At 38.1% G+C, this 18,783-nt stretch overlaps 3 protein-coding genes across 5 annotated transcripts in view; all 3 read left to right on the top strand.

Annotated features, from left to right (window-relative positions):
* Window positions 1-470: 470 nt before the first annotated feature.
* LOC146391174 (uncharacterized) lies at window positions 471-9,017 on the top strand. Of its 2 annotated transcripts, none has more exons than XM_084924023.1 (12): window positions 471-591; window positions 4,109-4,235; window positions 4,329-4,425; window positions 4,786-4,916; window positions 5,038-5,108; window positions 5,984-6,109; window positions 6,202-6,297; window positions 6,385-6,513; window positions 6,593-6,721; window positions 6,813-6,847; window positions 7,001-7,035; window positions 7,745-9,017. In XM_084924023.1, the coding sequence occupies exons 2-12, from the start codon at window positions 4,178-4,180 to the stop codon at window positions 8,650-8,652; spliced, it is 1,815 nt and encodes a 604-aa protein (XP_084780149.1). In that variant the 5' UTR covers window positions 471-591; window positions 4,109-4,177; the 3' UTR covers window positions 8,653-9,017. The 2 variants fall into 2 exon arrangements, with proteins under 2 accessions (XP_084780149.1, XP_084780150.1); XM_084924024.1 differs by having other exon boundaries at window positions 4,789-4,916.
* A 1,084-nt stretch (window positions 9,018-10,101) lies between these two features.
* Window positions 10,102-11,337, top strand: LOC146391175 (ubiquitin-ribosomal protein eL40 fusion protein-like). Its single transcript, XM_084922720.1, is given in 3 exon segments — window positions 10,102-10,246; window positions 11,206-11,287; window positions 11,289-11,337. Coding segments are annotated over 3 exon segments (276 nt in total).
* A 1,098-nt stretch (window positions 11,338-12,435) lies between these two features.
* LOC146391176 (uncharacterized) overlaps window positions 12,436-18,783 on the top strand; it is a 12,504-nt gene continuing 6,156 nt past the window's right edge. Inside the window, exons 1-9 of one of the 2 annotated variants that reach the window (XM_084924021.1) lie at window positions 12,436-12,826; window positions 13,089-13,197; window positions 13,304-13,419; window positions 13,573-13,643; window positions 13,728-13,868; window positions 16,489-16,584; window positions 16,709-16,840; window positions 16,933-17,067; window positions 17,194-17,231. In XM_084924021.1, coding sequence (XP_084780147.1) covers window positions 12,778-12,826; window positions 13,089-13,197; window positions 13,304-13,419; window positions 13,573-13,643; window positions 13,728-13,868; window positions 16,489-16,584; window positions 16,709-16,840; window positions 16,933-17,067; window positions 17,194-17,231 — 887 coding nt within the window. In that variant the 5' untranslated portion in view covers window positions 12,436-12,777. The remainder of the gene's footprint in view (window positions 12,827-13,088; window positions 13,198-13,303; window positions 13,420-13,572; window positions 13,644-13,727; window positions 13,869-16,488; window positions 16,585-16,708; window positions 16,841-16,932; window positions 17,068-17,193; window positions 17,232-18,783) is intronic. The other variant, XM_084924022.1, reaches the window with a different exon arrangement.

The following is an 18,783-nucleotide window of genomic DNA, read 5'->3' on the forward strand; positions in this document are numbered from 1 at the left end:
TTTTTATCAGTTCCCAGAGTCAGAACCAGACACGGAGAAGCTTCATTCAGCTTTTATGCTCCATATATCTGGAACAAACTCCCAGAAAGCCTCAGATCAGCTGAAACACTCAGTTTATTTAAATCCAGGTTGAAGACCCACCTATTCTCAGCTGCATTTGAATAAAACACCAAATCCACACTATTTTAATGATCAGCAAGAAGTGGGTCAGCCATACAAGTAACTACCTGGTTTGATTTATGTTTTGGTAGATCTCGGGTTTATAATAGCAGCACCATTAACGAGACTGGGCCAGCTCTGTCTTAACGTGGCGACTCTGTTTATTGCCAAGCTGCAACAACAAATACACACGGCACAACCACCAGAGGGTGCTGCATGAACCATTGAATTAGTCCTTACCATAACAATTTAAGTATTCAAATAAATATTAAATTTACCAGGAATCACGAGTCTCCAGGGTCTGTGTGTACTTCCAGCGGTGGGTCCTTGTGTGTCTGTCGCACCTCCTCTCTGTCGCAATTCCTCGTTCAGCGTCGCTACGGCATCGAAAGTGAAAGTTTGCTGATGTCGGTAAATCACATAGGCTGCATGGTGAGTACTCTCCTGTTTACCCTCCCTTTTTTACTACTCACCGTTAGAAAACATCATCATGTGTGCTGTCTGGACTTACGGGTTATAGCGTCAGTGCGTTTGGTACTTTATACTGAAGCTGTGATTGTTTTAATGTTGCTTGAATGGTCTGTTTTATCGCCCCTGAAGGCGGGTAAACGCGGCTAAGAGGCGGCAGCATGGTTCAATAACACTCGAGACACAGACTGTTGCTGTGGACGAATTCATTCAAATTTAAATTGTAAACCAAAGGGTTTGTAATGATAGCACATTACAAAAGAAACCTGTACTACAAACCGTAAAAGTATTATGTCTATAATGTTGCTTTATTATTACCAGCTCAACTTTAGTTAGACCAGCTTTATTTAAGGGTGCCACATAACGCAGTCCAGTGACATTATTGCAGGAAGAGAGAAAACAGAACAAACGAGAGGAGGCAGACACGACAGCGTCACACAGCTTTTGCAGATGTGTCTGCGCCAGGGGCGATTCTAGAATCAGAGCTTTGGGGGTGCTGAGCACCCAGAGAGCTGCCCAGCCAGGCAAGATAAACCTGTCTCTGTCAGTCCCTGCATCCTTAAATGTTGTCCCGAGTTCTCTCTGACTGTCACTTTGGTGCATTTAAACCCCTGTTCCTCCCTGTCCTCATCGTCTGTTGTATTCATCTCCATTATCAGTCATCATAATTTTACCATCTCTGTGTAAGTCTGCAAATTTCTTTATTTAATCATAAGATTCTTAAATTCATCAAGTCTCTCTGTGCCTGGGTCCTCGTCACAAAACATGACATCACTGTTTTGTACATTTTAACACAATTTAATTCCCACATTTGTGAAAGAAAAGCAAAACACTTTTTTGAAAAGTCTGTAACAAAACCATCAAATCTGATCAAGGTTATTTAAATGCTGCTAAAGAAGAATGGATTGGAATAAAAAAAATACATATCCTAACCTTAATTACTGGGGGAAAATTATGAATGATGCTCATAGTTAGTAAGAAGTAAACTGAGTGCATTTTTTGGACAGAAATTCACTTTTAATGTGTATGTATAATATAATACAGATACATAAAAAACACTCCCGAAACAGAATAAATTGTTACAAATAAATTATTACATAATATTAATAAAAACTATAAAAATGGAGGCAACTTTGCCTGTGGTAGAATGTATACAATGTATACAATGTATGCAGATACTAATTTTACTAATTTAATAATAATAATTTTGTGTTGTAAGATTTATGACTTTCATGCTTTCATAGTGGTACTTAGGAGAGCTTGACATTTTTATCAGGTGGTACACACTGTAAAAAGTTTGAGAAACACTGAGAAGTGTATGTGTGCTTTTGGGAAACATTTAAAGCTGCTGTACAGAATCTTTGAAACAAGCTTAAAACATTTTTAGAATATAAACAGAGCATCTGCTTCTCTTTACAGCTCCTCACTCCACCAGGGCTGTTTGGCACTTTCTGATAGTGTGCAAATGTGATGTATGTACTGCGGCAGTCATACAGACAACTGGACGGTCCAAAAGTTGGCCTACCTATTACTGGCTGAGGTTTTAGTAGAGTTGTGGCTAAACTACATAAAAATATATCATTAATTTTAATCTCCCCAATCAATTATAATGTTATGTTGGAATGTTGTTAAAGAGGGTCAGAATGTTTCAACCCAGTTTGTTTTGCAGATTCAGTATAGCAGCTTTAATATAGGGAGAACACAACTTACAGATTGTATGAGTAAAATCAGGTTTTTCCTCTTTGTCAGTTTAACAGTTTCTGTTGTGCCTGTCACTGTTCCCTGTCTGTTTTCTTACCTGGTTCTTCCTGACCTTGCCCTTTCTCCTCACGTTCCCCTCTTTCCTCTCTCCCTCTTTGGACTGACAATCATACACAAATAGATTGTATTCAATTAGATGAAAAATTAAATTAATATGAAAAAATACTATTAAGATCACTAATAAAAAAAGTCCTCTCTCAGTTTACTTTCAACCATAAGGCAAATAATCAAACCACATGAACAACCAATAAAAGATATAAATATTGAAACACTGATCCAACATTATTCTTGATTGATGGATCATTTGATCTTGCACTTTTACCTGAATGTGGCTCCTTTTTTTTGAAAAAACCTCCTCATATCCATTATGAACCTGGCTGTCTCTCTGTACACACACACACACACACACACACACACACACACACACACGCACAACAGGAGTTATAAGGTTAATGGGCATCCAGTCAGTTAGCTAGTTAGTATCCATTTCAAACAGGACAGTGGTAACAACTTTAGGCTACAGAGAATTTAAAGTTTTAGATTTTTGAATAGGCTGTATACATTTCAATGTTAGCAACAGGACGGTGAAATGTCGCTGAATTTACTACAGAGCAGGACGGATTGTAGGGTAGCAAACATTGTCGGAAAACACGTTTTCAACACTGCAGGTTACCTGGTGTAATGTTTTTCAGTTAAAAAGAAACATGGTCTGACTCCTACCAACTATATAAAGAGTAACTGAAGGTTAAATGCAGCTAATATGTCCTGTTTTAAGCCAGGCACTTACACCTCCGCTCCGCTGTGTCTCAGCCACCATCGCTCTGGCAGCAACGGCGCTAGAGCCAGAGCAGGGGAGAGCTGGAACAAACCATTTTGGGAGCGGGGGTTATCTATACTTTTGTTGTTAAAATGTTACATCTCAAACAAGTACAGTACTGTATGCTTTTTATATTTTTAGTAGTGTGTCACACAAACAGCAAATATTGTCAAAAAAAAGTAAGAAATCTTTGGGGTGCTTTGATTCATTTTGGGGGATTTTAGCCCAAAAATGGGCTAAAATCACCCCTGGTCTGCGCACATCCATGACTCTGCTGTTCCACCGCATCCTAAAGTTGATGTGTTGGATTGACATCTGGTGAATGTGGAGGTCATTTGAGTACACTGAACTCATTTTAATGTAAAAACAAAAACAGTTTGAGAGGATTTGAGCTAACATAGTGAGTTATCCTGCTGGGAGCAGTCATCAGGAATGGTCCACTGTACACCACCAGCAGCTTTAACTGTGGATATACGGCAGGATGGATCCATGCTTTCATGTTGTTTATACCAAACTCTGACCCTGCCGTCTGAATGTTTGTTGGTGCCTTTCTGGTTATCCTCAAATCCTGGAATCTCAAACTCACTTTACATCCTGGGCCACATACAGCAAACTTTAATTTTAAGTGGGCCAGACCAGTGAAGCTCCCCCTTCTGTCAGCACTTTACACACAACTGTTATCTATTAATTAACTATTTTTGGCTCAGTATGAATGGCCACAGGGAAGGTTTTTATCAGGAGAAAAAGCTTCTTAAAAGCTTCTTAATGTCTATGCTTTTCTACTAATTTTCCAAAGCCATCTAATTGGCTAGATTGGCATCTTTACCGGGTCAAGTGTGGCCCCCGAGCATTGTGTTTGACTTTCCTCCTCTAACTTCTGCTCTATCTAATATCCTTCAACAGAATGAATCCAAGCATCTGACAGTAAAGTTCAGGAGTGAAAATGCCGACACACATTAGAGGGACATCAGGATGAATCACTCCCTCGTGTCGAGGTTCAGCAAGAAACTAAAAAGCCTTCCTGTTGCAGGTAAGTAGTATAAAATGCAGCAGCTTAAAGCATGTGGCTCTGATTAAATGATGTGTGACTTATATTCCTTACCCTCATTGACTTACTTTTTAGATTACTATGGCCTCAAGAGTCCAGGTCTTACATGTTACCTGAACAGCGTGCTTCAGGTGCTTTTCATGACAGAAAACTTTCGCGACGCTTTGAAAAGGTTTGAAAAAAAACTTTATTTGGGATGTTTTTAAATGTGGCTTTGTTGTCTTGAGGAGATGAACACAGCTGTCATAAGTTAGCATAAAGCCTAGATGCATGGGAAAGAAAAAAAGAAGAAATGTAGGAAAATCAGAATAAATCAGAAACGTAGAGTATCACAGAAAATGTTTTTTGTTTTCTTTTACTCTTTGACTCAGTTTTAAGAAACAAGATGACGTTTTTCTTTTATTTAACAGAAGTGTCAGATCGATGTTAAAGTGTATTTCTTTCAGGAGTTAATACGTGTTAAAATCTGGAACTAAGTGGAAATATAAAGATTTTTAATCACATTACCTTTGTTTCCTGGTTACATATTAAGCAGTCCAGATCACCGGAGGGGCAGGAAAGACTCACCAATCGTTGACTCAGAGCTGAGAAAGCTGTTTGATGATTTACAGAAACAGTTGGCCGAAACACGTAACATCACAGAGAAGCTGGGCATCACAGATGGTAAAATGGTTTATTTGACATGTCTCATTATTCTGTGTGCATTTGAAATGCTGTAACAAATATATTATTACTGGTTCTCTGGTAATAATTTTGCGTCCTCTTCTATCTCCGTGATCTTCAGTATTTGAACAACGTGATGCTGCTGAGTATTTTGAGAAGATTTTGTGTATGACGAGCCAAGACGCTTCCAAGGTGCGACCAATATACAGCTCTGTTTACTTTAAGGGCACAGTGTTCATTAATCAGTGCTGAAATTTGAAAATATCTAGGTACACGTGTACGTACAGCACAGCAGGCACCAGCTGTAGCTGTCTGCTAATCAGTGTTAAAAGCATCTTTTGGAAAATAAAGAATCAGATTTTTTTACGTAGGTTCTTAAACCATAAACACGTGCCTGGGTAGTTGAGTAAAAATCAATATATGTACATATTTGAAAAAGTACATATACTTTTTCAAATATGTGCATTAGCTGAGTTAAAGTGTAAAGATGAAAATACTTAGATTTACCCGAGACAATATAAGAGAGGGAAACATAGTCAAAGTATTTTGAATTCTGCATGCAGAATTACGAAGCAGTGCAGATGGTGGTAGAAGTTTAACTTCCAAGGAGAAAAAAGTTTAAAAAGAAATCTTTTCAAAAATGTAAATGTTGGTGATTCTATACAGACTGTTTGTTATGTTCTAGTGAGTGTTGACAGGTTAAAAGTTCATTTATACAATGCTTAACAAATTAATTAGAGCGCCACCGTGTGATAATGACTTTAACCGCATTCACAATGTCTTTAATCAAAATGATAGTTTTAATTCTAATATTTAATCCATAAACTTTCACATTTCCCATTTTACAAAAAAGCAGAAAAAATTAGCAGTAATTACTTTTTTGATTAATAAGCCAAATGAGTTATTTATTTGCATTCCTGAACAGAAAATAGCAGTAGATGTAGCAGTAGGCCTCACAAATTATTGTACTTTATTCTAACAAAATGCTTTTGTCAGTGCAGTATAGCTCTAACAGTGTCTCTGATTACACAGGTGCACAGCAACAATTGTCCTTTTTTTGTGTCCAGATCTTTAAAGGAGAGCTGAATCACAGGACAACATGCTGCAAGTGCGACATGAAGAACGATTCCAGGAGCTTCTTTTGGATTCTGCCACTAATGGTGGAAGATTCAAGATATAAAACCTACAATGTGGTACTGAATTTTCTTTCATTAAAAGCAAGGGTATATATTTTCAAAATGTTAAGAGAGCAACCTGTTTTACATAAAATCTTCATGGTTTGCAGGAGCAAGGACTCAAAGCTTTCTTTGAGTTACAACAAGTATCTGGTGATGACCAGATATACTGCAGCCGCTGTGATGAAAAGCAAAATGCAAACATTGTGAGTGATGAATCTGATCTCTTAAAGTTTTTATCACAAAAGATGAATGCCTCTGGTTCATGTAGTTGTTTTTATGTTGTGTCCTAGAAATGGGAGATAACACAACATCCAGATGTTCTGACCCTCCTGCTAAAGAGATTTACCTTTGACTACAAGCTGAGGCGCTACGTCAAGCTTCACTGCAAAGCTGATGTGCCTCAAACTTTACACATGGAGGTATTTAAGAGAGAACAGCAAAATGTTTTAACTTTTATCTTTTAAATTTAATGACTTTGTTTTATTTCCTTCTCTCCAGAAATATACTTATGAGCTCTACGCCGTGGTTAACCACTTTGGCAGTCTAACAGGAGGACACTACACTGCAGAAATCAAATCATATGAAAATGGGCAGTGGTACAGCTTCAATGATGGACGTGTTGAAAGTGTAAGGGAGCATAATTTGACAAGTCCTCAGACAGTTAAGTTTAACAACATGACATTAAGTCTTTAATTTATTATTATTATTCATTTTTCAGGTCAAACTATTTTTTGCTAAAGAAAACCCACTGAGGTAAACACGTCTTTTGTTTAATGCCACACGAGGAATATTTCCTGAGCTAGAACCATGTAATGTCTGACATGATGCAGCTGGAGTTCACATTATTCAGCTGGTTGACTTTTTTACGATGTTTGATGGCGTCTTTCTCATAATTCCTCATAACAGGTCTTCTACAGCTTACATCCTCCTGTACAGGAAAGGTAAGTTTGCTTAAGATCACCTCTTATAATTTTTTAAAATTCATAATTATAATTTATTTGAAATGGTTAACCCACCGAGAAAAGAAAATCATTTCCTACTGTAATCTTTACCTTATGATATAAAGTGCATCGAGTCAACTGTTGTTGTGATTTGGAGACAAATAAATAACATTTAATTTGATTGAAATTGAAGGTGACATTATTTCACTAGACTTAGATGTAGTGCAAAGAGTGTAAAAATTTAAAAGTTGTCTTACTAGCATACTTAAGAAGTGTTTCCCAAAAGCTTGCAGATAAAAATAATATTAAGAGTATCTGAAGAATTATTTTTGACCTGTAGGAGGAGCCAAAACTGCATGCTTTAAAGAAGTACTGGTTGTTTTTGTTTCAGTTTTAAGTTCTTTCACTGTTTTGAAGAACACTAATGTACAAATCAGAAAATGAATCAGTAACACAAACTGATTTAACTGTTTTTTGCACAACTGATTGGCCAGTTTGCCTAAAATATTCATTTCCTAAAAGCCAAATGTCACTTAATGCTGCTTCTCTTTTTTACGGAGTGCCAGTTGTTTTGCCACACACATATCAGACTGATGCAAAAATTATGACATTCATAATAAATGCAATGAGAGCAATAATCTCTTCTCCAAAGACAGATTGGTCATTGATCATTCTGTGTTTTACTAATCTTCCGTTTTTATGTTTAAAGTGAGCAAAGAAGCTCCAAAGACTGGTGGAAGTGATCACGACGCTCAGTGTGCACATTCAGACGTCAAGGCTGAAGGAAGGAGTCGTGAGACACACAGAGGGGACACTGCTTTTCCTCATTATCAACCAGAGAGATATAATGACAAAGGGAAGGACATTTTAAAGGGCTACAATGGTGATTTGCCAAAAAGCTGCTGTGATGATGGAATTTTGGGAGAACTGATGAACTTTAATGGAGAACCGGATAAACAGCCAAACCAAAGAGCAGCACGGATAAACAAAACAACTGACAGTCGAATAAGCATCCAAGCAGTTGTGCAGTGGCTTGATTCAAATACAAAGGCACACATGTATCCTCATATCAGCAAAACAGAAAATTTGAAAACATGGAAAATTTACGAGACTCAGCAAAAAAGTAATTCCCAAAAGAAACGTCAGAAAGCACGAGACACTTTCTGGGAAGTTAGGGACAACACTGATACTGAGACTGGAACAAAAACAAGTAAACCAAGGAGTAGCCCAGGAAGAAATAGAGAGAAACCTGGAGAGACTAAAGCCGAAGAAAAGAAGGAAGAGGCACTAAAAGAAGCATCAACACGAGAAAACAGCAGGCCTGTTAGACGGGGAGGGAACGGTTCTGTCTCTGCTGCTGATAAAAAGATTTGTAGTTGTTACTGTTCTTCAGTCCTGCACCCAACAAACTACTCCAAGAGTCACCGTACAATCAACGTAGCCTCTAATTATAAAAACTCAGTAAATCAGGGCAGAAATGTAAATACCTTAAACAGCAACATTATGAAAGAACAGCACGTTGTTACTACAGACAGCAAACTCAAGACCAAACACAAGCAACAACAAACTGCAAGCGTGACAGAGAAAAAAAATATAATAAAAGAGCCTTGGAGGTGATGTTGTTAATTGTGATCGGTAAACTGTGATCAGGAATGCATTTGTTTACCTTGTTATATGTCAATGTCTTCCTTATTTATTATTGGCTAATGCACATAGGTAGTCATAGTTTTCCCAGTTTGGGCCTCTACACATGTTCTCTGTAAATCCAAATAAATCACTAACAAACTGTGTTTGTATTTAAAACGTTCAGTAAATTCTTTAATGCAGCGGTCCCCAACCCCTGGTCCACAGACCGGTACTGGTCTGTGAGTCGTTTGGTACCAGGCCGCGAGAGTTGAGGCTCAGGTGTGAAATTTATGTTTTTCAGGGTTTTTATCGTTATTTTTTAATGTTTTATCATTAAGTCAGTTTCCTTGGGTCTTTTCCCATTTGTTATGAATATTTTTTTTGGTACCAGTACTGGTTTTATTTTGTTGTATTTATCCGCGACACCTCCGTGAAAATATTGCCCGACGGGTCCGTGGTGCAAAAAAAAAAAGGGTTGGAGACCGTTGCTTTAATGAGACTTCGTGCATTTGTGTTAGAAAAATTTACTTGCACAAGATCTCAAACACACATCTTTGTAATGTCGCCCTGAGAAGTCAGATGCAGTACAGCAGCTGCAGGAGTGACAGAAACAAAAACATATGATGGACTGTGCTGAAAAAGTGAAAGATTCACTTGTGTCCAAGATAACTTGTGCGCTAATAACATGATTCACATGTGCTTTTTGGCATTTTTTGACATGTTTTTTTCAGCTTCGTGTCCATTCTGTTATTTCTACCTCTGCTCCGGTTTGTCTGCTTTTTGCAGCATTTTCTATTAGCTGTTGTTTCCTTTGGTTTTAGTAAGTTTGACATCTCAGGGCCACCATACTTTTCCCCACAATCAGTCAAGATGTTGAACATGGTACATGTTGTTTTATAATGGAACTGATAAATGATATTTGCAGTGATTTTTAATGAGATGCGTGTTAAAGAGGAACAGCAGGTAAATAAACACGGCCTGCTCTCATCATAAACTGAGATATCAGTTTAGATTTCCAGTCAGGGAAACGGCTGATGAAGAATCACATTCACACACTTGGTAATTTAGGCTGTTACATGCTGAGTGCTGCACAGGAGCTATAATGAAGACCATAAACTCTAAGAATAAACTCAGTGATGAACCTTTTTTATAGCAAACACTGTTAAATATTAAATACTGGTTGTTGTTTTTTTTTTAATATTTTAATTTACACTTTTGAGGGAAAATGATTTAGAGTACACATCAACATACATTTTTTTAAAGAGGTGCTGATTGTAAAAGATAAGAAGTCTCATGAGTAGAAACAAAAACAATTATCTAAATGAAAGTGAAAGTTTCGTGAGCCCTCTGATGAACCCAAAGAAGAAACTAAAGTGTCATTATTAGTTTCATCAACGGGCACTGCGAGAACAAAACCAGGGGCACAGAAACCAGCACATAATGGGAAAGATCTACCAGGTTGTGGTTCATGGACTACGGGGTGAGAAGATGATGATTGACCTGTGCAACACTGATGAGCAGTTTCAGAGCATGACAGTGAAACAGCTGAAGGAAAAAATAAGTCAAAGGCTTCCGGAGACTGCAGGTAAATACACTGAGACATTAAGACTTCCATTACTTACATCATGTGACACCACGTAGCCCGTGGCTGACGAAGGCGCTCACAGTAGCATTTAAAATGTTGTTTTTCTTTTAGTAAACTGATCCAAGTGACTTCTTCAGTCTCAGCTGACTGCAGGTTTCCCAGTCTTATAAACAGTGCATTTGCATAATGACTAAAACCAGCCCACTGAAGGAACAATGGGCTGGAAGGTCAGTTCGAAGGAACTGATGATGAAGGAACTGACCTCCCAGCCCATTGTTCCACTGAAAACGCTACGTCCAGCTGAACTGGATCAACCTTTGGAGATAAAGCACATAATGTGGAAACTCAGTCTAGTAACAAGCAAGTCCAACTTTAAGTACATTACTTAATAGACCTGCAGAGTAGGTCTCTACAGGAGCTGTATACCTCCAGGACACTGGGGCGTGCAGCTCGGATCACTGCTGACCCTTCTCACCCTGGACAGAGTCTGTTTGACTTGCTCCCCTCAGGCAGAAGGCTCCGGTCCATTCAGACCAGAACCTCTCGCCATAAGAACAGTTTCTTCCCCTCTGGTGTTGGACTCATGAACAATAACCATAAGACTGTTCCCAACACAAACACCTGACTCTCTACTGTGTTCTCTGCATCTGCTCCATTTTTGCGCTGATCATCACCTGCATTTATGTATATATCTATTTGCTTAGCACTTTTAACTTTTGTGTTTATTTAAGTGTTTGTTTTATAGTATGTTTCGCACTAAGTACCGAAGCAATTTCCTAATGTTGTAAACCTTCACAACATCTGGCAATAAAACCCTTTCTGATTCTTATTCTGATTCTAAATGTGGGCTAGTAATCTAATACATCTCTGTGGATGTGCCTATTAAAATACATGTATTAAAATGGTATTTACTGTGTGTGTGTGTGTGTGTGTGTGTGTGTGTGTGTGTGTGTGTGCAGGAGAGGAAGCTCTGCGGCTGATATTCACAGATAAGATGTTGGATGGATCTGAGACAAAGTTGTCTGAATATGGAATCCAGCACGTCTGTCATCCACATGGTGATGAAGGTTCCTGGAGGACTGAAGCCTTGACTGAGATCCTCTCCACCGATGACTTCAGCTGCCACTGCTTGCACTTCAGCCACTGTTTGCAAGTTGCTTTGTATATAGATTGTTTATAAAAAGTGACAATAATCCAATAATATGCTCATGTTTGAAAAAATCAGCTTTTATTGTTGTATAAAATAAAACTGCGCTCTTCAATGCATCCTCTTTTGCAAGTACGTATGGAGGTCTTCGGGAAAGAAATAAGACAAATTAACATTAAATGCATTAAATAAGTGTACGTTTTCTGCTTTCTGACAGATATTGTGGTGGAAAGACAATGCAGCTGATGAAACTTTCTTAAAGATTGTTATTAAACAGAGGAAAGGCATGTGCTGCCTGCAAAGCAGAAATAATGAATGATCTCATCGGGAATCTTATCAAGTAAACACCCTCACAGCTGGAATCAATGTGGCTGTTTTGACAGAACGTTGCATGTTCAGTGGAATTTCCTGGTAATTATAATCTCATGAGCTCATCATTTTGGCCGTGTTTTTGTTTCTAAGTCAACAAAGCCGGCTGAACGTCAACTCTAGTCTCTTCATTTAACACAGAATGAGTGTCTCAGCTTCCACAGCACTCACTGACAAACACACATGCAACAACAGATGAGTGCTGATGAGGATAAAACATATTCTGTAGGAATATTAGTGTTGAAGCAGGCTATGAGAGAAAAGATACCTTAAAATGTAAAAAGTAGTGTCCCCCAGTATATATCACTATATACATTTCAGCATACAGCAGCAGTGTTTCCCAGAAATGGACATAAAAGAAAATTGCATAAAAGTATTTGTTTTTACTGGTGTACTGTGTAGTAACCGGAACAACAAGTAGATAACGTCATTGCTTTACCTGCTCTACATCTCTAATAACTAACACCCTGTGCCAACAGTGATTGCTTCACTTTCTGAATTAAAAATAGATAACTGACGTATTCCAAAGGAATGCATTGTTTGCTCAGTTCAGTTATCCCGCCTTCCTTTGAGAATCGGTACACATGTAACATATTAACAGGTTTCTTATTTCTGATTAAATAACTACGGGTTCATATTTTTAACGATCACATTCAAGGGTGCAGTGCCCACTACCTTTTGGAGACGATAACAGTGTTCGGTCATGTGACGCTTATTTTAATAGAAATATTTGTTTTTTCCGGTGCACCCTGAATACAGCACGAACGGGTCAAACAGAAACTGTTTCCACAGTTTCGACTTAACTGGACGTGAAAACAGCTTAATCCTCTTGTCCGTGAAGAATCTCAGGGAGTGTCTTGAAGTTGCAATCGTAATGCATGCTCACATGCATTAGTGCATTTGTAGAAAAGGTATTTACGGAACAGTCGCGACTGTTTTACTGTTAACCGGCCGTGTCTTGTCTTTGTGGCCGCTGGCGGCGTAAAACGGGACTGAGGTTCTAAAGGGACTGAAAATGAATTTTACTGGTCGACAGTTTTGCGATGGAACCTTTAACCCTGCAGGTAGGTGCAGTGCGTTTAGTGTCCTCAACCTGTTTTGCAGCAAACTGGGTCTTAAAAATGTAATACTAAGCAGTCTGTTCACTAGAATGTGGACTGATCAACAAAGATGACGCTTTTCTCGTAAAATTCAATCTACAAAACAGTAAATTGTGCAAAACATGAACGGGTGCAACTACTCGCTGTCTGTGCTGTTTTATAATCCATGCTTATGGTATGAAAGCAGTTCTGCTACTTGCATGCTTTCATAACAATCTCTCCCCAGCAGCGGATGTAAAGTACCATGGCTTGGCAAAAGAAGGAGCAACATGCTATCTGAACAGTGTGCTGCAGGTGCTGTTTATGACCAAAGACTTCAGAGAAGCTGTGAAGAGGTTTGTTGTTGTCCGTTGTCGTGCACCATAATATATTCATGTCAGCTAGATTAGCAGTTTAAAACTGAGTTTTGTATCACTCATGACCACCAGTGTCTTTGTTTAGGCACACCAATGAAAATTCTCAGTTTATTGACCAACATCTTAAAGCACTGTTTGAAGACTTACAGAATCATACTGCAAAGACGGATGCAATAATAAAGACGCTGGGCATTGACAATGGTACAGTATGTTAACACACAGGACAACAAAACATTTGAATTCTATAAATCACCTGTGCATTTGAAGTGTTACATTCATAATCCATAATTAAAGTTCATAGTTAAAGAAACATTTTTATAATTGACTTGTTTTGTTGAACATCTCTGCACTCAGTGTATGGACAGCATGATGCTGCAGAGTACTTTGAGAAGATTTTAACACTGACCAGTCCTCAGGCATCACAGGTACAGTCTTCATCAAAGGGTATCTATAAGCAGGATGGAAAAAAATAACAGATGTTAACAGGTTTTTGTTCATTTGTTTTTCAGATCTTCCATGGCATGTTGGCAAAAAAGACCACCTGTTGTAAATGCCTGACAGAGACTGACATAGATATACCGTTCTGGCATCTTCCTCTTGCACTGGTGGATTCCTGCACTGACACAAAAGGAAGTGAAGGATACAGAGTGGTAAGGATCTGACAAGCCTCAAACCTCTGAGCACACGATCATCTTCACCCCATGAGGCAAGCGCTCCACACTGAAGGCGACTGATGGTCATTTTATGTTTCTTCCATTTCTGAAAAACCACACCAACAGTTGTCACCTTCTCACCAAGCTTCTTGCTGATGGTGTGGTAGCACATTCCAACCTTATGCAGATCTACAATCTTGTCCCTTTGACAGATCTTTGGTCTCACCCATGGTGGTGGAGATGTTGGAATGAAACAAACAGATTCTGTGAAATAGTGAGCTTTATACATATAACACGCTGAGATCAGGAGTATCTGCAATTCACTGATTGGCTGTGTACCCATGTGACACACAGATTACAGTCTGTGGTCTGTGGGAGCCAGAATTTTGGCTGGTTTGAAGACTAAATTCTTATTTCGCTCAATACAGTGCAAATAAAAGTTGTTTTCTGGATTTTTGGTTTATATTCTGTCTCTCTCCATTTGAGACTGTTCATTTCTTTGAAAGTGAGCAATTCAGCAGGGCACCCAGTAATTATTCCCTCCACTGTACACTTTCAATTGGTTTAACTTTTGCCCCTGAGCGTGGCAGTGGCTTTTCACCAGTTTTTATTCCCTTTAATTCACAGCAGTGGTTTATTCATAGTCATAATTACAGTGCAGATTAGTTGGCCATACTTTAGAAAAACTAAGAAAAACTAACGAAGAAAAATATTTTTCTAGAAAACAAAAGAAAAATAAATATCTCCCACTTAAAGATGAATATCCAAAACTAAAGTTCTAAATAAAGTAAAATACATATATTTAGAAAGTATACCTATTTTTTAACTATTTAAAATCAAGACAATATAAACATGAACAGTTTTGAATCATCACATTCAAACCTGTTTCTTGCCACACTTGGTACATCCCCACCAAAAATTAACCATAATGTGTTCAAGGGGCCTGGACTACTTTGACAGTTCCTTGATCTAAACTAGGGGTTCTCAGACTATGAAGAAATGTTTTCACACCCCATCTAATAAAAACAATGACAGAAAAGCCTAACTGCAACTTTATTTAGATAATAAACTCTAATAAATTCACAACGAATCCTTCAGTAATTTGTTTTAAACAAATAACTTTCATTTCAAACAACTATTTGTAACTTTTGTCACTAAACTGCTTCGCTAGCCTGCACCACTTCTTCAAACAAGCAACAAGTTAAACAGAATATGAAAATTGACAAACAAAAATAAAGTTCAGTCTTAGTCTTATAAAGAAAAAGAAATCCAGAAACTTGTGAACACAGATGAAAAATATATAATTTATTGAGAGTTTATTCACTCTTATTGGCTGTAGTGAGCCTGTTTTTGACTGCAGAGCAGGGTGTGGTCTGCGGCACGGCTGCGGGGGAGGCGGACACACCTGAGCGGCATCCCCAATCACGCCTCGCCGGATTAAAACAGAATGAACTGGGTCCTGTTGTTGTTGTTGATGTGTGTAGGCTGTAGCCGAAAAGCTGCAGCCGCGTGTGTAAGTCGACAGCCACAGTTATTATTTTTATATATATATATATATATATATATATATATATATATATTTATTTATTTTCGTCAATAAAAATAAATGTCTAGATATGCTATTTTACATTCAGTTGTTTATCAAAGTGAGTTTGACTCAGTTACACTAGCACCACTCTCTGTATCTTATGGTTGGGTTTACTTCCTTTTAGACTCAAAAGAGTAATCATGTCATAAATCTAAGAACACACCTCCCCGCCCTAAATGCACACGCATGGGAAGGTGGGGGTGGGGAGAGTAGTAGCACAACTCAGAACAGTGTAGGCCACAATGATAACGGGGGTGCTAAAGTCCAACCCTGTCTCTTTCTAAGTAACACAAATTAACTGTAATGGTTTGTTGAATTATCACCCACAATTTTATAAATCAGCTGCAGTTGATGCAGAAGTTTGCAGTCTGAATGCCTACTAACACCAGTATGGACCCAGTGGAGGTGGTGAGTGACAGGAAAATGGTGGCTAAGCTGTCATCCCTGTTGGACAACATCTCCCACCCCATGCAGGAGATTCTGACAGCACTGAGCAGCTCCTTCAGTTTCAGCTTCAAACACACAAACCCACACATGTGCAATAAGACTAAGTGCAATACTCTTTTTCTGACAAAGTTGTATCTTTACTCAGTTGTATATAGCATTTGTATTCTATTTTTATCCTATTGTATATATTATTTTATTTTAGTCTATTCTGTACAGCTCTGTACAGTATCTTATTGTATTCCTGTGTTCTCTCATTTTTGCTATATAACTTTGCACTGTCCACTTTCTGCTGTAACAAAACAAATTTCCCACGTGTGGGACTAATAAAGCTTATCTTATCTTATCTTATCTTATCTTATAATAGTGTGCTGGTTGTGCAGTTTGTTACTAAAGTGAGGGTTTATTGCTTTCTCTCAAATCTCCTTAAAAAAGAAAATAAGACTCAAGAGTTAATTAATTGTCTCGTGTTAGACACATTCCTCCTTGAGAAAACATCTATGAATACCGTACATCCGTGAAACTAGTCAGCGGGTTTATGTCAGAGGGAATTAAGGAATAAAATGAAATGTGTGCATTTTCCAGGTGGATGGCATTGACGAGTTTTTCAGAATGACAGAATTAAATGGAGAAAATCAGATGTACTGTGACCAGTGTGATGACAAAGTTGATGCTACTACTGTAAGTAAAGAGAAAACTTGTTTCTGATTTATGCACATTAGCTGATTTTGTTATTATAGAATTATTACTTCATAATGTTATAATGAAAAAAACACAATGACATATTCTGATGTTTTTCATTCAGAAAGATGTAATGAAGCATCATCCAGATGTTTTGCTTCTACTTCTGAAGCACTTTGAGTTCAGCTATCATGACATGTCATACGTCAAAATCAGCTGTGCTGTGGAGGTTCCCTACACCCTGCAGATACCAGACGTATGTATACAGTATATTTTAATATTTAATCAATATCCATTTAATTTTCTTTGCTCATTTTCATGGCTGTCATTTCTTTCTTTGCTGATCAGAGTCAGACATATGAACTGTATGCAGTTGTGGATCATGTTGGTGATCTGAGAAGTGGCCTTTACAGTGCAAGAATCAAGATCGAGGAGGAACACGGAGACAGATGGTATAATTTTGATGATGCTGGAGTCACAGAGGTAAGACTGTTAGTCCCTTCTTCACTGTTGCTAAAACATATTACATAACAGCCATGTTGCACAGTTATGTATTACAGAGGAGGAGAAAGAGATGCATCATATGTTGCTTTGCTTTTTCCATCACAGCTTGATTATCAACCATTCCAGGTGGACAACACTGAGAAGTAAGTTTTTGTCTTTTTCTTATATCCACATTGTTTTGTTTTTTTTTGCGAATATTTATTGATTTTGCACGAGTGCTTACTGTAGATATCCATGTGAATGCAGTGGCATTGAATTGAATGCACTATACCTCATTTCAAAAAACTATATCATGCCATTCTGCTGATGTAAAAACGTTTATTTCATCCATTCTTTATTAAAAGGGTACTTAATCAGAAATAATACCGTGTCAAAAATTAGCGCAGGAAACATTTGCAATCTTGTGTCCTACAAATGAAATGAGTGAAAATTGGCCTTACATGTAAGCCAGAAAATTTTTTTATATAATAAATTGTTTTGCAAAGTGGCAAAGAATAGAAATATCCAAACCATGGAGTAGAAGTAGAAATTTGGTGGTTTTGATGGTTTGCAAAGTGTGTGATCTCAGTAGTTCAGAAAACAGGGTTTAGAAAAGGGTGTTGTGAACCTGAAGGGAAATGGTTCATATTGTTTACATTTTGTTGTTCAAATTGCGGTCTACTCTATAATGTCATAAACCATAATGCTTTATAGAGTATAGAGAAAAGAAAGTTTTTATTTATTTATCACATCTTCCCAAATCACAGTGATCCTAATACAGTTAAGACACAGCTAACAAATTTAAGAGAACTGGACTTCACTGTCCAGTAGGGTAGCAACCATAAACATACACCCAGAGCTACAAAGGAATGGTTTAGATCAGCCATTCCCAAAGTCAAGAGTGCTGAGGCCCACTTGAAAAACAGAACATCCTTGGGGGCCCACTCAGTCTTAAATCTTCAGTCTAATCAAAATATAAAACCAAATTATATATTTCCTAAAAATTGTATTAAAAAAACATAAACAAGACCGGCTGTACTGAGTCATATGCAAATTGGTAAGGTTGATGTGTCACCAACCTGCCAGAAACACGAACTTCAAAGAAAGAATACACACACTCCAACAAGCTGAAAAACTCCACAGCCTCTGGGACAGCCTTGCAAGTATTGCACAAAACCAGGTTGAGTTGATGAGCATAACAATACACATTGATAGCCTCAGGATAGAGCCTTCTAAAATGTGCTTGTACACCTCCAGTGGAGCCACTCATAACGGCTGCGCCATCAAATGCTTGTGCTACACACTTAAGCTCTGCAAGACCATTGTTTTGGATCTGCTACTGTAGCTCATTTGCAATGGACTGGGCATCAAATGATTTTATCTCTGCAAGTGCTAGGAAACGCTCTTTCACTGCCCCCTCTGACACATACCTGACACAAACCGCTAGCTGCTCTGCCTTTTTATCCCTTGCCTCATCTGCCATGATGGCACAGATTTTAGACTTTGTCATTTCAGATACAATGACACTAGTGACTAGTAACTAACAGTGTGAATTCCTTGACTCACTGCTCCAGTAGAGGTCTCTCCCCTCTCACTCTCTGTACTCCTCTGCCCTGACTCCTACAGGTTAATAGGGATGGAGGAGTGATTATTATTAGTGTATTTTTATTATTTCCACTGATGATAACCAGTGTTGGTCAAGTTACTTGAAAAAAA

Source organism: Perissodus microlepis, chromosome 3 (genome assembly GCF_051167445.1).
Source record: "Perissodus microlepis isolate ML-2025 ecotype Zambia chromosome 3, ASM5116744v1, whole genome shotgun sequence".
In the NCBI taxonomy this organism is placed as follows: Eukaryota; Metazoa; Chordata; class Actinopteri; order Cichliformes; family Cichlidae; genus Perissodus; species Perissodus microlepis.

Coding starts and splice junctions, on each gene's coding strand:
- LOC146391174 (XM_084924023.1), top strand. CDS start 4,178: ATGAATCACTCCCTCGTGTCGAGGTTCAGCAAGAAACTAAAAAGCCTT. Junction 4,426..4,785: donor TTTCGCGACGCTTTGAAAAG/GTTTGAAAAAAA, acceptor TTACATATTAAG/CAGTCCAGATCACCGGAGGG. Junction 4,917..5,037: donor GAAGCTGGGCATCACAGATG/GTAAAATGGTTT, acceptor CGTGATCTTCAG/TATTTGAACAACGTGATGCT.